Source organism: Pimephales promelas, chromosome 20, assembly GCF_988280905.1.
Source record: "Pimephales promelas chromosome 20, fPimPro1.hap1.1, whole genome shotgun sequence".
NCBI classification, from domain to species: Eukaryota; Metazoa; Chordata; class Actinopteri; order Cypriniformes; family Leuciscidae; genus Pimephales; species Pimephales promelas.
The window spans coordinates 18,601,879-18,614,203 of NC_142788.1; the positions used below are offsets into that span (position 1 = coordinate 18,601,879).

Here is a 12,325-nt window from a genome sequence, read left to right on the forward strand (position 1 = left end):
TAGCAATCCGAGCATGAGTCCGATGATGAAACATTGGAAGGACGACTCGAGCAGGGCGTTTCTCAGTGATGCACTAATCAGTTTGAGGCACATTATGAGATGTTGCACCTGTAATTCCTCACCATTAGCATTAACAAGTGTAACAAACAAACACATGTGCAGTGAACACATGGAAACTATCAATTACAGTGCATACATTAGCCGAGCTCTAGCGTGAATGACTGATGTAACATAAACATTGGTAAAACAAATCTTGTTCCGTGCTTAATCTTTCCTCAAAGTAGTGAGAACGACAGACAATCTGCATTAATTGACATAGTTTTAGGTAATAGTGGCCCACAGCTGATCAGCAGAAGTATTTCAGTAATACTGTAATAATGTGACTTCACCAGTTAGCAGACCTACACAATATCAAACTCAAAACGAAGTATTTTGAACACTATCTATCAAGAACAATTCGTTTCACGAATCCTGCATTGAATTCCGAGATTTGAGAAGATTTGATTCGAGTTTTGATTTCCGAGATTTTGCTCATCTTTGGGCTGTGAAAAAACTGGATTTACCTTCACATTATAGAGCACAGCTTCTTCTCGACATGATGCTATCCAGTATCCACAGGAATCAGCTGCAGTGTTTGAGGTTCAAGTTTTCCCTGGTGTCCATGCGCAATAAATGAGTGGGCAATATGCTAATGTTTCATCTTGACGTCACAATAAAGCGGCTCATGACCCGTTTGAACAACGATTCATTTAATTGACTCAGTCGACTCCTACTTTTGAAAGAATAACTTTATATACGGTGCACTTTCAGATTTAAAACATTGCAGGATGTTTTCATTAACTTAGAGCTATGTTACATGCTACATGAAAGGTCATTTTAAAAAAAATCCATAGTTCTAGGGGCACTTTAAAATTTTGAGTTAATTGAAATTAAATTTAAAGTCCCCGTGAAATCAAAATTGAACCTATTTACTTTGCTAGCGCATATTACTAGTCTTGTGGTGAACAATTAATCCGCGCAAGTGAAAATATATTTAAAAAATGTTTTACCTTGGTAATCTTTAATCAAAATCTGAAAAGTTACTTCCGGTCTGGAACGGTTTCTTTTTCTGATGACGTAGGTTTCACAACTTGGGTGGGGAAACGCTTAACCACTCCCCTCAAACCGTTAGTTTGCTATGAGCGAGAGATGGAGAGGAGGAGCGCTAGAGTAAAACCCTGCCCTCTGTTCAATATTCCGTTTCACTTGGAAATACGTCACAGCACTGGAGAAAAATCGTTTGCAACTTCCGGTTCACGGGGACTTTAATTAATACAGTGCAGTTTGGTTTAGTAAATAGAAATTCAAAATAATGTGTTATCTGAAACACATTATTTATCTAAGCTGATTTGACTAAAGATAAAAAGTTAATTATAAAATACATTTTTACAAAATGATTTTAACATTTTGAAGAATAAATTCTTTTGTGTTTAACAGGAAAGAACGTTATACAGGTTTAGAATGACATAAGGGTGAGTAAATGATTTTCACCCCCCAAAGATTTTTGTGAACTATCCCTTTAAATATCAGCTTTATGCCAGATGTTTCTGCTGAAATGAAATAAGTACAGTATAGATACAAATGAGACAGTTGTTGGCAGAGTAATAACATTAATGTGGATTGTGGTCAGATAAACGGGTCTGAGAATTTGGTGAAAAATGTTAAAATGTCTGAAAGTTAATTGCAGACGTGTGTATTGTATCTTCAGGAAATCCAGCATCATTGACATTGTTGAGATCTCTTCTGAAGCTCTGAATAGGACATACCTGACCTAAAATTATGGGATCTTTTTCTCAGGAGAAAGAGTCTCAATTATCTCTCCATTTCTTCTCGTTGTCTAACATTCATAAATATCTCATATTTTGTGCATATTCTGTTGGTTATTATGGGTTTTATTTGTGATCATTTATCTCTTATTAGTACTTATTCAGTTGGTTATTTTTTCCCAATTCATCTGCAATTTGGACCTTGCACATAAATAATATTTGACTTTAATAATTTTACAAATATCCACCAAGAGACGTGTTTGTGCAACTTTATAGTTGTAATGCCAGAGCAGTTCTCCACTGAATCATGCTTTGTGCAGTTTGATGTCATTTACATAAGAGACTGCCACGTCAGAGAGGATTTTAGTTTTACGCACCGTCTAATTCTGACCCAGTGTTAGATGCAAGTCCTTTTTTCACCTCTGACGTACATGCTGCAGGCCTGAGACGCCCTTCTGTGAGGCGCTGCTGATTGAACGCTAATGGCAATGTCTCACCATTCTTTTTTAATTGTTTCGAAAGCACTAAAAATGAAAACACACAGTAGCAACAAAGGCCTGGAGTGTTAGCGTGTGTTAGATCAGCTGTAAAACAAGGAGCATATGGGGCTGCCTGCTTCCATATGACACCCCTCTGCTGTAAAGAGAAAGGACACTAGCAACTTATAACTGAGATGATAGGCAGCACCTGCGAAGATCTAAATTAAAATAAATGTCACAAACTTATTTATATATATATATATATGTGTGGAATATGCGGGCCTGTTTCACATTTCCTTTCTTTCCCCAATAATTTCCTTTTGATGTCCTCTATCTAATCTCATAAAAATGTTGAAAGTCCCAAAAATATATATATTAAAAAACAAGATCCTATTTATCCATACAGGCTTGCGACACTGCTTGAGATGATAGTGATCTGCTCTGGAGAGAAGCACTGCTTTTCTGCTAGTCTAATAGCAGCATCTTCTAAAGTTAGATTCATTTAGTTTAATTTGTGCTGAGCTGAGGATGGTCATGGACAGGACAGAGAGAGAGACTGACTAGAGAATCACATGAAGGGGATTATTAATTAAGGATTGGCCTGATTTCACAGTGGAGATAATGCCTCTGACATCATCGTGCATCAGTCCAGTAAGCCCATCAGTATGCCTTTCTCTCTCTGAGCTCTGTTGAAAGACAGGACATTTTTCTCCACATGTTTGTCTGACAAAGTTTCAGTGAAGTCCACTTTGATCACCCCTTGATTGTGCAGATATGACTTTTAAAAAAAGGAAAGAGAACTTTCTCTTCTAGAAACAGTGGCCACAAAATGCCATTACTGTACATTCAGACTATCTTCAATTTGCTGAGCCATTTTTGCTTTTACAACAGTGATTTTTAGTGGACGTATGAAGTACAGATTTAGTAAAATATGAAGACTTATTTGTTCAAAAATACAGAAAAAAATAGTATTACATTATTAAAGTAATTGTTTTCTATTTTAGTAAATTTTAAAATGTAATTTGTGATGACAAAGCTGAATTTTCTACATCATTACTCCAGTCTTCTGTATCACATGATCCGGTAACACTTCAGTTTAGGGTCTAATTCTCACTTTTACTAGTTGCTTATTAACATGCATATTACTAGGTTATTGGCTGTTTGTTAACTACAGTATAAAGCACATATTAATGTGTTGTTCTGTATGACCATATTCTACATCCCTTAATCCTACCCATACCTAAACTTAACAACTGTCTTTCTAGCTATTAATAAGCAATAATTATGAGTTTATTGTGGCAAACATTGTAGTTAATAGTTTGTTAATAGTGAAAATTGGACCCTAATCTAAAGTGCGGCACATGATCATTCAGAAATCATTATAAGATGCTGATTTGTTGCGCAAGAAACATTTTAGACTGATTATTTGTCTTTCTTTAATAAAAAAATAAAAAAAATCCATTGGTATATTTTTGTTATTTGGCTGAGTCTAAAACAGAAATAACCATACCAGCTCTTTATCATTTCTTTTAAAATGTATTCACAATGTCTCTTGAAGACCAGTTAAATAGATTTGTTCATTTCTGCTTATCCCTGCAGGCATTTCCATTTCCAAATCCACTCGCTGACTTTAAGCTTTACTGCCAGTTCTGTCTGGCAGGTTGGCATGAATCATAAATAACTATGAAAAAAAAAAATCCTCAGAACATTTTGAAAAAATCTACTCACTTTAATCTCTACAGTAAGTCGCTATAGTTCAACCCAAATGTGCCGATTCATCTGTTTGTATAGCTATACAATATCAAAGATTTATTTCTGGGTATACTTGAGCTACTTATAACAGTACAATTTTTGTACGATTAATTAAGGTTTGGACAATTTATTGTTCACCTCTTCTAAAATATATGATTATTCAGCATCTTCAATGTGTCCAAGCTCTGCAAGAAGATTAGCTTGCAATGTAAACTAATTTGCCTAATATATTCATGATCTTAGTCTTTTTAGAACAGGTTGTTTCAGTGCAAAGTCAGTTTTACTTTTGATCAAAAGTTACTGAGCAAACAAGGTTGTTACATTTTAGATAAATATTTTAGTGTATCAGTGGTTCCTGGAAATGTTGTGAATTGCTTTTCAGGCAAAAGTCATTAAAGATCAGTGGGTAGGCTCTGCTGAAATCTCCAAATAGAGTTTAAGTGTTAAAGGCCTATTAGAGTTTAAACGGGACAATTCACTCAAATAATGATGCCAGTCAAATTAACAACAGTCGCTCTCGCCTACATAAGCCGCCAGTTTTGCATCTCTCCTTTACACCCTCTGAGACACCGTTCATCATACTTCTCTGGCAAGTATATACTGATTGCACACTTAGGCAACAGCGTGCTTTAATTGAGATTTTGTCCCGAGACAGTGGTCAAATTAGCTATAGGACGGCCTCTGCATGTTGATCAGCCCAGGCATACTTCACTTTAGCCAAACTCATGTATTTACCTTTACCTCTTTACTCTTTACCTTTATAAACTATTCGGAGATAAGCAGAACAATTTTTAGCTTGTTTAATGTGGCACAAACCTGTGCACAAAGAAAAAAATTAACCGATCCTGGAACAACATTCTAATCAACCAATCAGGATACGTTTACAGTTTATGTGAAATTTAGGCTTACAACCAGGATTAGGTGCTCTTACATAAGTATTATTCACCATTTTATGGCCATCCTTAAAAATATTTCGGTTCGGTAGGTCTATAGATTCTCTGTCACCGAAGAACGAGCTCTCGAAGCTCCACCCTCTGTGCCGGAAGTAGCAGCTTATTTGCATTTAAAGGGACACACACAAAAACAATGTTTTTGCACAATCCCTAAAAGTGGCAATTTAGACATGCTGTGAAGTCTGTAAAGGGGCGGCAGTGGCTCAGAGGTTGTCTACAAACCGGAAGGTTGGTGGTTCCACCTGACCAAGTGAGCAAGACACCTAACCCTATTCAAACCCTGGTTACAATGTTGCACTAGGTTTTGGAACAGAGTTGACGAGTCAGTACGACTCTGCTCAGGCTTGTCTGGCTGAAAGAACAGATTCAAGCTCAGCTCAGTTTTTATCCTGAAGCCCTCCCAGTGAGAGAAAGAAAAAGTACAAGACGGAGAGAAAGCTAATTGCAACGTATTGCAACGTCTCTTCCACAACTCTGTGTTCCCTGAGAGAGGAAAGACTCCAGAGCACCTGGAGTTAAAGGATCTTAATGCTTAAATACACAATTAGACTTCAGGTTACAGACATGCACACACCTCCCAGAGTACACACTGCAGTCTAGTGCTGCCCAGCTGGAGTTTTCTCACTTTATTGACATGGAACCTGCTGAAGCTCTCTGGGCTGAATGTTTCTTGTCACTTCTGAGGAGAAAGGACTTTGTAGCTTTGCAGCCTCCACACCATATTTTGCTTTTTGACAGAAATTTTCAAATAGAGGCTTTGGATTTTACTTTTTGAAAAATGGCTAAAAGTCAGAATTCACAGCTCAACCCACTGCAAGTGACAGTTGCTCATTGGAAAAGACCTGATGGAGTAAGTATGTGAAATCTGCAGTCTAATTACATTGGATATATGCTGGGAGGTAAAGATCTGTTTTTGCAACAGTGTTCGAGTTCGAGAAAAAAGGAGAACTGGAACAAAATTATTCTTAATAGTTAATTCTGCGCAGCAAAATATTGCTAAAACCAACAGCAAGTAAACTAAAATAAATTATTTTACTTATTATTACTGATTATGAGTGTGAAGAGAGTAGGATATATTTGATTTGTGCAAGTTCTGCCATCGCAGGATATATTTCATGCACATTGACACATTTACATGTTTCTTCCAGAAAAATATCAAAGGTTTTCCTTTTCCTTGTGCAGCGATTTTTAATGCAAGCTAGAAAAGAGAAAATGGATTTCCTCCCATCACTGACAGAGCTGCTATCAGTGCAAACTAACATGCACTATCATTTTGCTGCAGATTTGTCTTTTCAAGCCTAATCACTGTCCGTCATATTTAGTTACCTTTATTTTTATCTCAAGATCAAATGGATTTTGCCTTTAAAATAATCCATTCAGCTGCTATATGTTTCAAAAGATTACATTTTTTCCCCCTATGTTGCAGTGCAGGTTAATATATATCAATATTATACTGAATTATATCATTTCATTATATTTACAATATTTCTGTTATCCAATAGGTGTTTGTTCATCTGTGTATGTTTGTTTAGGGAGGATACTAATTACTCTGAACCATAAAGTGCACATAATTCAGAGGTTAGTAGTATTATTAAATGACTTAACCATCTGGTGTTTGGTTAGTCATTTGGCCTAAGAGGCCCTTTGGTAATGTGTTTGTGGTGCAGGACCAGTAGCGGAGTGGCAATCGGAAGAGTCAGGAGTTTTTCCGGTGGGCCGGTAGTGTTTCGAGGCCGCGAGGGCCGGTCTGATAAAATGTGTTCATTGGAAGTTCGCCATGTGCACTTGGGGCCCAAGCTAAGGGAAGAAAACATTTTTTAATTTTTTTTTTCATTTTCTATAACGGAGCACATATGTGCACTAAGTTCCTGTCTTTACCGCAAAAAGAAGCCCGACTTCAGACAGCTTCAGCGGCGTAGGGCGTGAAGTGCTTGAAAGCAGCTTTTGATGCGCTGAACGCGAGTTCGAATCCACCTTTTGCCGAACTCTCTCTTCTCCCTTTTCCCTTTTCCCGACACATATGTAAAGATGTAAAATGTAAAACCTAACATTAAGGTCTCTAGCGTTACATTTTGCCAACGAACTAAAATTGAAACCATGATATGGCCTTGTGCCATTATAATAATTGACATTAGAATAGCATCCTGTTTGTGCTGCGTGATTACTTTGCTCACGCGATCATAACGACTCTCATAACTAAAAAGATGTTTGAGCCCTCTTTATTGTCCTGGTACAAATTAATGCTTTTTCTTTGTTCAACGAGCAGTTCATGGGTTGAAGCTCTTAATTTTGATCTTTCAGAGAGCATGAGATTGATGCATTTAACCTTAAAATGTCCAAAATTTTCTTGTGGAGTCCACCCAACATAGCTTTAGAAACTCCTATGGGAAAGAACGACCATTTATGAACTTTACTCCAGCATTGTACAACAAAGTTCCTTTTAAATCAGTAAAACTGTAAATGCTATCGGCTATTAAAATCGTGTAGGCGACGAGGGCCGGTGGTCTGCGAAATTTCCCGGTAGATTTTTTGGTCCCACTCCTCCCCTGTGCGGGACTCTTCTGACCTCGTGTCAGTTGTATTTCACCTGACGTGGTTCAGTTTCCTGAAGTTTGTTTTCAAGACAGCAGTAGGGTTTGTTTGTCGATGGTGGAGGACTCATACAATGTCCTCAACAATGTGCTAAAGGACACAAAGTGTTTGTTTAAGACTGTGAGAAATGTATCCAGACTACAATCTCCACTGATCGAAGATAATTGTTTCCACTCCAACATTCACGTTGTCTCTGGGTCTGTCCCAAAGGCTGGACTGAACTCTGTGTCTGGACTACTGTTTGTGTCTGAGAAGTTCTCCAGGCTAGAATAAGCTCACTAGAGTCACATCAGCTGTCAGATAAGAACATGGTAATGGGAATCAGTCAGAATTAATAATGAGACGTTTTAGGAAACAAAACAAGTGCATTTGAGATGTAGAAGCTAAATATTACATGTGTGCCATGAATTTCAATAATTTGCCTCAAACTGTGAAATTGAATGCCTCTGTGTCATATTGCTAATTGGCATATGCACATGGGATATGATTAAAAACTACAACAGCAGCCAATTATAACTAATTATAATTGTATGCAATTATAAGAAACTTCATTGCTACAAAGACAAATAAGCATTTTTTCCAAATATGAGAGCTTTTGAATAAGTTATATATCTCTAAACATTTTCTCCATCTAAAATTCATGCTGCCATCGGGCTAAAGAGGAAATGCCAGTTCCACTGTAGTTAGTTAGGCCAAAACTAATGTTGCCACCACCCAATGTTGAATGCACTTGGCTATAATAAATCATGCAAGGATCCAAAAACACTTTCATACTCCTAAAGAATGTTGTATTATTGCTAAAGTGCCCCTATTTTAAAGGTTCCTAATTTAGTTTTGGAGGTCTCCTACAATATAAGCATCCAAGATCAAAAATCACTTCATCACCTCTTTTTTTTTTTTTTTTTTTTTTTTTTTGCAGTTTAATGGTTCAAACAAGGATTCGGTCTCTCTAAACCTGTCTTTTCTGAGAGCCTACTCTGCTCTGATTGGTCAGATGGCCCTGTCTGTTGTGATTGGTCTATAGCTTACAGCGTATCTGAATTTCAGCTGTGGGGCTTCCTCAGCACTTGTATGCACAGAGATACAAACAGTAGCAATGTTGTCGGTTTGATCATATCAATTCGAGCCCCGAGTCCTCATCCTTTGGAAGTGCATGCAAAGGGGATTTCATCTCACTCAGTGCAGAAAACAACGTCTTCTCAACATGTAAACAACACAGACTTAACTCTTCCAGGCCTCAGCTACAACTACAGTGTTTGAGAACGGGTCAAAGTAAACATAGTTTGTGGGCAGCCAATAAAGACCATAGGCTAGCATTATGCAAATTGTTTGAAAATTATGTATGAATTACTGACGACTCATTTCAGGCAGTTCAGAATCGGTTCTTTCCTAGGGAAACAATCACTCCATTTATTGTCCACTTTGAGCTTTGAAAGTTTGCAGCCCTTTTACATTCACAAACAGCTACTGTACATTACACAGTATATGAAATGTAATATCTGAAAAGCAGAATGGGGCACTTTAAAATGTGTAATATGTGGAAAAAACTTTCCATCCCATTAAAAAAAACTTATTTATAAGTTAGTTGATAAAGTTAACTGGCTAATAAAATGCATTTTGTTGTAAGACTATGGCTGCAGTCTGAGTACTTTAAATGATGAGAGATATATTTTCAGTAGGTGTGTGTGTCCCACACTGCAGTGTGTCGTGTGTGTTGTCAGCCACACCCCTCTCACATCATGAGAATGTACAGTAATCTAGGGGTCAGCTCTGAACTCATCTCATCTCATCTCATTTCATCTCATCTCCTCTCCTTTCTTCCAGACTACTGATTTATTTGAAATGATTGAGAAAATGCAGGTAACGTTTCTTTTACTTTTCTCGTTTTTTTCCTCTCCCCTCTGCCTTTCATCTTTGATGTAAATACTTTCCATTAACCCCTGAATGAGCTGTCTTCACTGGCTACATAGTTGCACTTGCATGTCTTTTACTGTAGTTGAAGGTCATTCCAGTAAATAATGAGGACGTTTATTCATTTATAACCACATAAGGATGACCCTGGGGCCAGTCATTTAATTTACACACTGTACTCGTTGTCATGTGCATGTGAAAACGTTTGTTGTTGCAAACAACATTCCTCGTATAAATATGAATAATATATGATTTTTTAATTATAAATCTGATTACATTGCAATTTGGATTGTAGTGTTAAATTAAAAATATGACCCTTTTTTGAAGCAAATAGTTTTTTATTCTTTTATGGGGAAAGTTAAAGTTATTTATGTGTTTATTATTAATACATATAACAAAAAATATATTTATCGTTGGGCTCTGATTATCACAGTCTTACAGTTGCCATATCTACAATGAGAACATGATTTAAATTTGTGGAGAACAAATTAGTCACTATCTATGGTGGTGATTAAATGCAAGATCCTGCTGTTGAGTACACAGAGACATATTGATCTTAGTCATTTGATATTACGGTTGTTATCTCTAACTTAGGACAATGAAGATGTCTAATGATAACAAGTGCACTAAATGCACCTTAATGTTTCAGAGAACAACATGACATTGAAATTGGATCTGATTTACTGTTGCGTTGCTTCGGGATGACATTATACAAAAGAAAAGCTCAGCTAGATGTGCAAGATGTTTTAAATTACAAATGTGTTGGTCTGCTGGAATTCGTCATCAAATAGGTCAGACATTCAATCTCTGTTGCATCTCAGTGCAGCATTTCAAATCTACAGCAGTTCTTAGTAGAGTTATATTCAGCCCTGCGTGGGTATCTTTTTTATCTTCAGCATTTTAGTTAAAGAAATGGACAAATGATTTGATATTTACAACTTCAGGATGTTATATTTTGTATAATGACTGTAAATAGCCTTGTAAATATTTGAACGTCTTCTCCCTGCACGGTTACAATCGTGCTTTGATCTTGTGCTCCATTGTCTGCCATATTCATGAAACCGGATTAAAGAGAATAAAAAACAGTTCATTATCTAAGACTGATCTAAAGGCTGATATTTTTTTCTGTCTTTCGGCTTGTCTACCCAAAGTCATTTGCTCTTTTAAAATATTGTTTAAGTGCATGTGAACATTCTTTTAAAAAGATTTTATGGTCTTTCATAATCTTTTCTATGAATGTCCCATTATTCCGTTTAACTTTTTTCATGGCATTGAAACTTGCTGGCCTCGAAAATTTATTAAAGACATCGTTAAAATAGTCCAAGTGACTACAGTGGCTCAATCTTAACTTTATCAAGCGACGAGAACACTTTTTGTGCGCAGAAACAAACAAAAATAACGACTTTATTTCAACTATTCATTTACTTCTCTATGGGCCTCTAGTCAGTTAACATAGTATGACGTCACACGTAGGCTCACTATTGGCCGACGCTGGTCATGTGTGTGATGCGTGTGACGTACAACTACTGAAGCTTACGCTGTTAAACTAGTAACCTGACTCGAGGCAGATAGAGAAGTAAATGAATTGTTGAAATAAAGTCATTATTTTTGTTGTTTTTTGCGCACAAAAAGTATTCTCGTCGCTTGATAAACTTAAGATTGAGCCACTGTAGTTACTTGGACTGTTTTAACGATGTCTTTAATAACTTTTCGAGGCCAGCAAGTTTCAATCCCTCAAGAAGCCTATGGACTAGTATGCAGGAGTGATCCAGCTCTCAGATTTCATCAAAAATATCTCAATTAACCAAAAATATCTTAATATCTTAACTAACACTTTAAGGACAGATTACATTATAATAATTACATTAATTAGTATTTTTTATTTTTGCTAAAGTGGAATTTGCTAAGATTGTATTGTTCCGCTAACTGCCTTATTTTACACTTTATTTTACAATCCTGTTCCCCATGTACATAGTATGTACTTGTTACAGTAATAACTAGGTATTTACCCTGAACCTAACCTTAACCCATCTAGTTACCTTATATTACCAAGTACTTTTTTAGGTAAGTATCCTGAAAGTACATGTTGGTGCACGAACTGTAAAATAGTGTAACCATTATATTAATTTAAATTCTAAATACTATGCATAAAAGTGAATTGCTCCTAGAATGATATTCCCATTGTGTCTTTCTTAAGATGTATATTCTTGTAATTTATAAACTGATATTTCCTTTTCTTTTTTAAAAGGCATAAAAGTATAAACAGAACCAAAGTGTTATTTTTGCTTCCACACGTGAGCTCACAGGCCTGCTATAAGGCTGACAGATTCTTTCTTTTTATCTTTCAGAGCAGCAGAATGGACGAGCAGCGAAGCACTCTTCCTCCTCCTCTCAAAGTATGTTCACCTCACCGTCTCTCTTTTGTCCCTGTACACACGCACACTCACAATAATACAAAACACGTATTGTCTGAGGGCCACGGGCTGCTGTTTTATCTGCGGGCAGACGGCTTCAAATAGAAAAAGCCGGTTATCAGTCAAGCTGGTTCATCTAGTTTTCAAAGACATCCGTAGCCCACTTTCCCTTGCACTAATGGAACTGCAATCAAATAAGATTAGCTGGTGCTGAGCAATATTCTCTGGCCCGCCCGAGGCCTCAGTGAATGTAAAGAATCAAACCGATTGTACCATGTACAGTTAGTGAGTTAGCTCTTTTAAATAAAGCAGCAGATGAGCAAGCAGTGTGGTTTTTGCTCCTTGTGTCATTGGAGTTTAAAAACGGTCTGTTGCGACCAAATGCATCCGCTGCATAATTAATGTTTTGAACATCATTT

The 12,325-nt window shown here is 36.8% G+C and overlaps 1 protein-coding gene across 12 annotated transcripts in view; it reads left to right on the plus strand.

The window, feature by feature from the left end:
- rap1gapa (RAP1 GTPase activating protein a) overlaps positions 1-12,325 on the plus strand; it is a 91,822-nt gene that overhangs the window by 46,711 nt on the left and 32,786 nt on the right. For 9 of the 12 annotated variants that reach the window (XM_089124146.1, XM_089124138.1, XM_089124139.1 and 6 more), the window contains 2 exons: positions 9,406-9,441; positions 11,841-11,888. In XM_089124146.1, coding sequence (XP_088980272.1) covers positions 9,424-9,441; positions 11,841-11,888 — 66 coding nt within the window. In that variant the 5' untranslated portion in view covers positions 9,406-9,423. Of the gene's footprint in view, positions 1-5,661; positions 5,840-9,405; positions 9,442-11,840; positions 11,889-12,325 lie in introns of those variants that run through there. The other 3 variants (XM_039652589.2, XM_089124143.1, XM_039652592.2) reach the window with 2 other exon arrangements.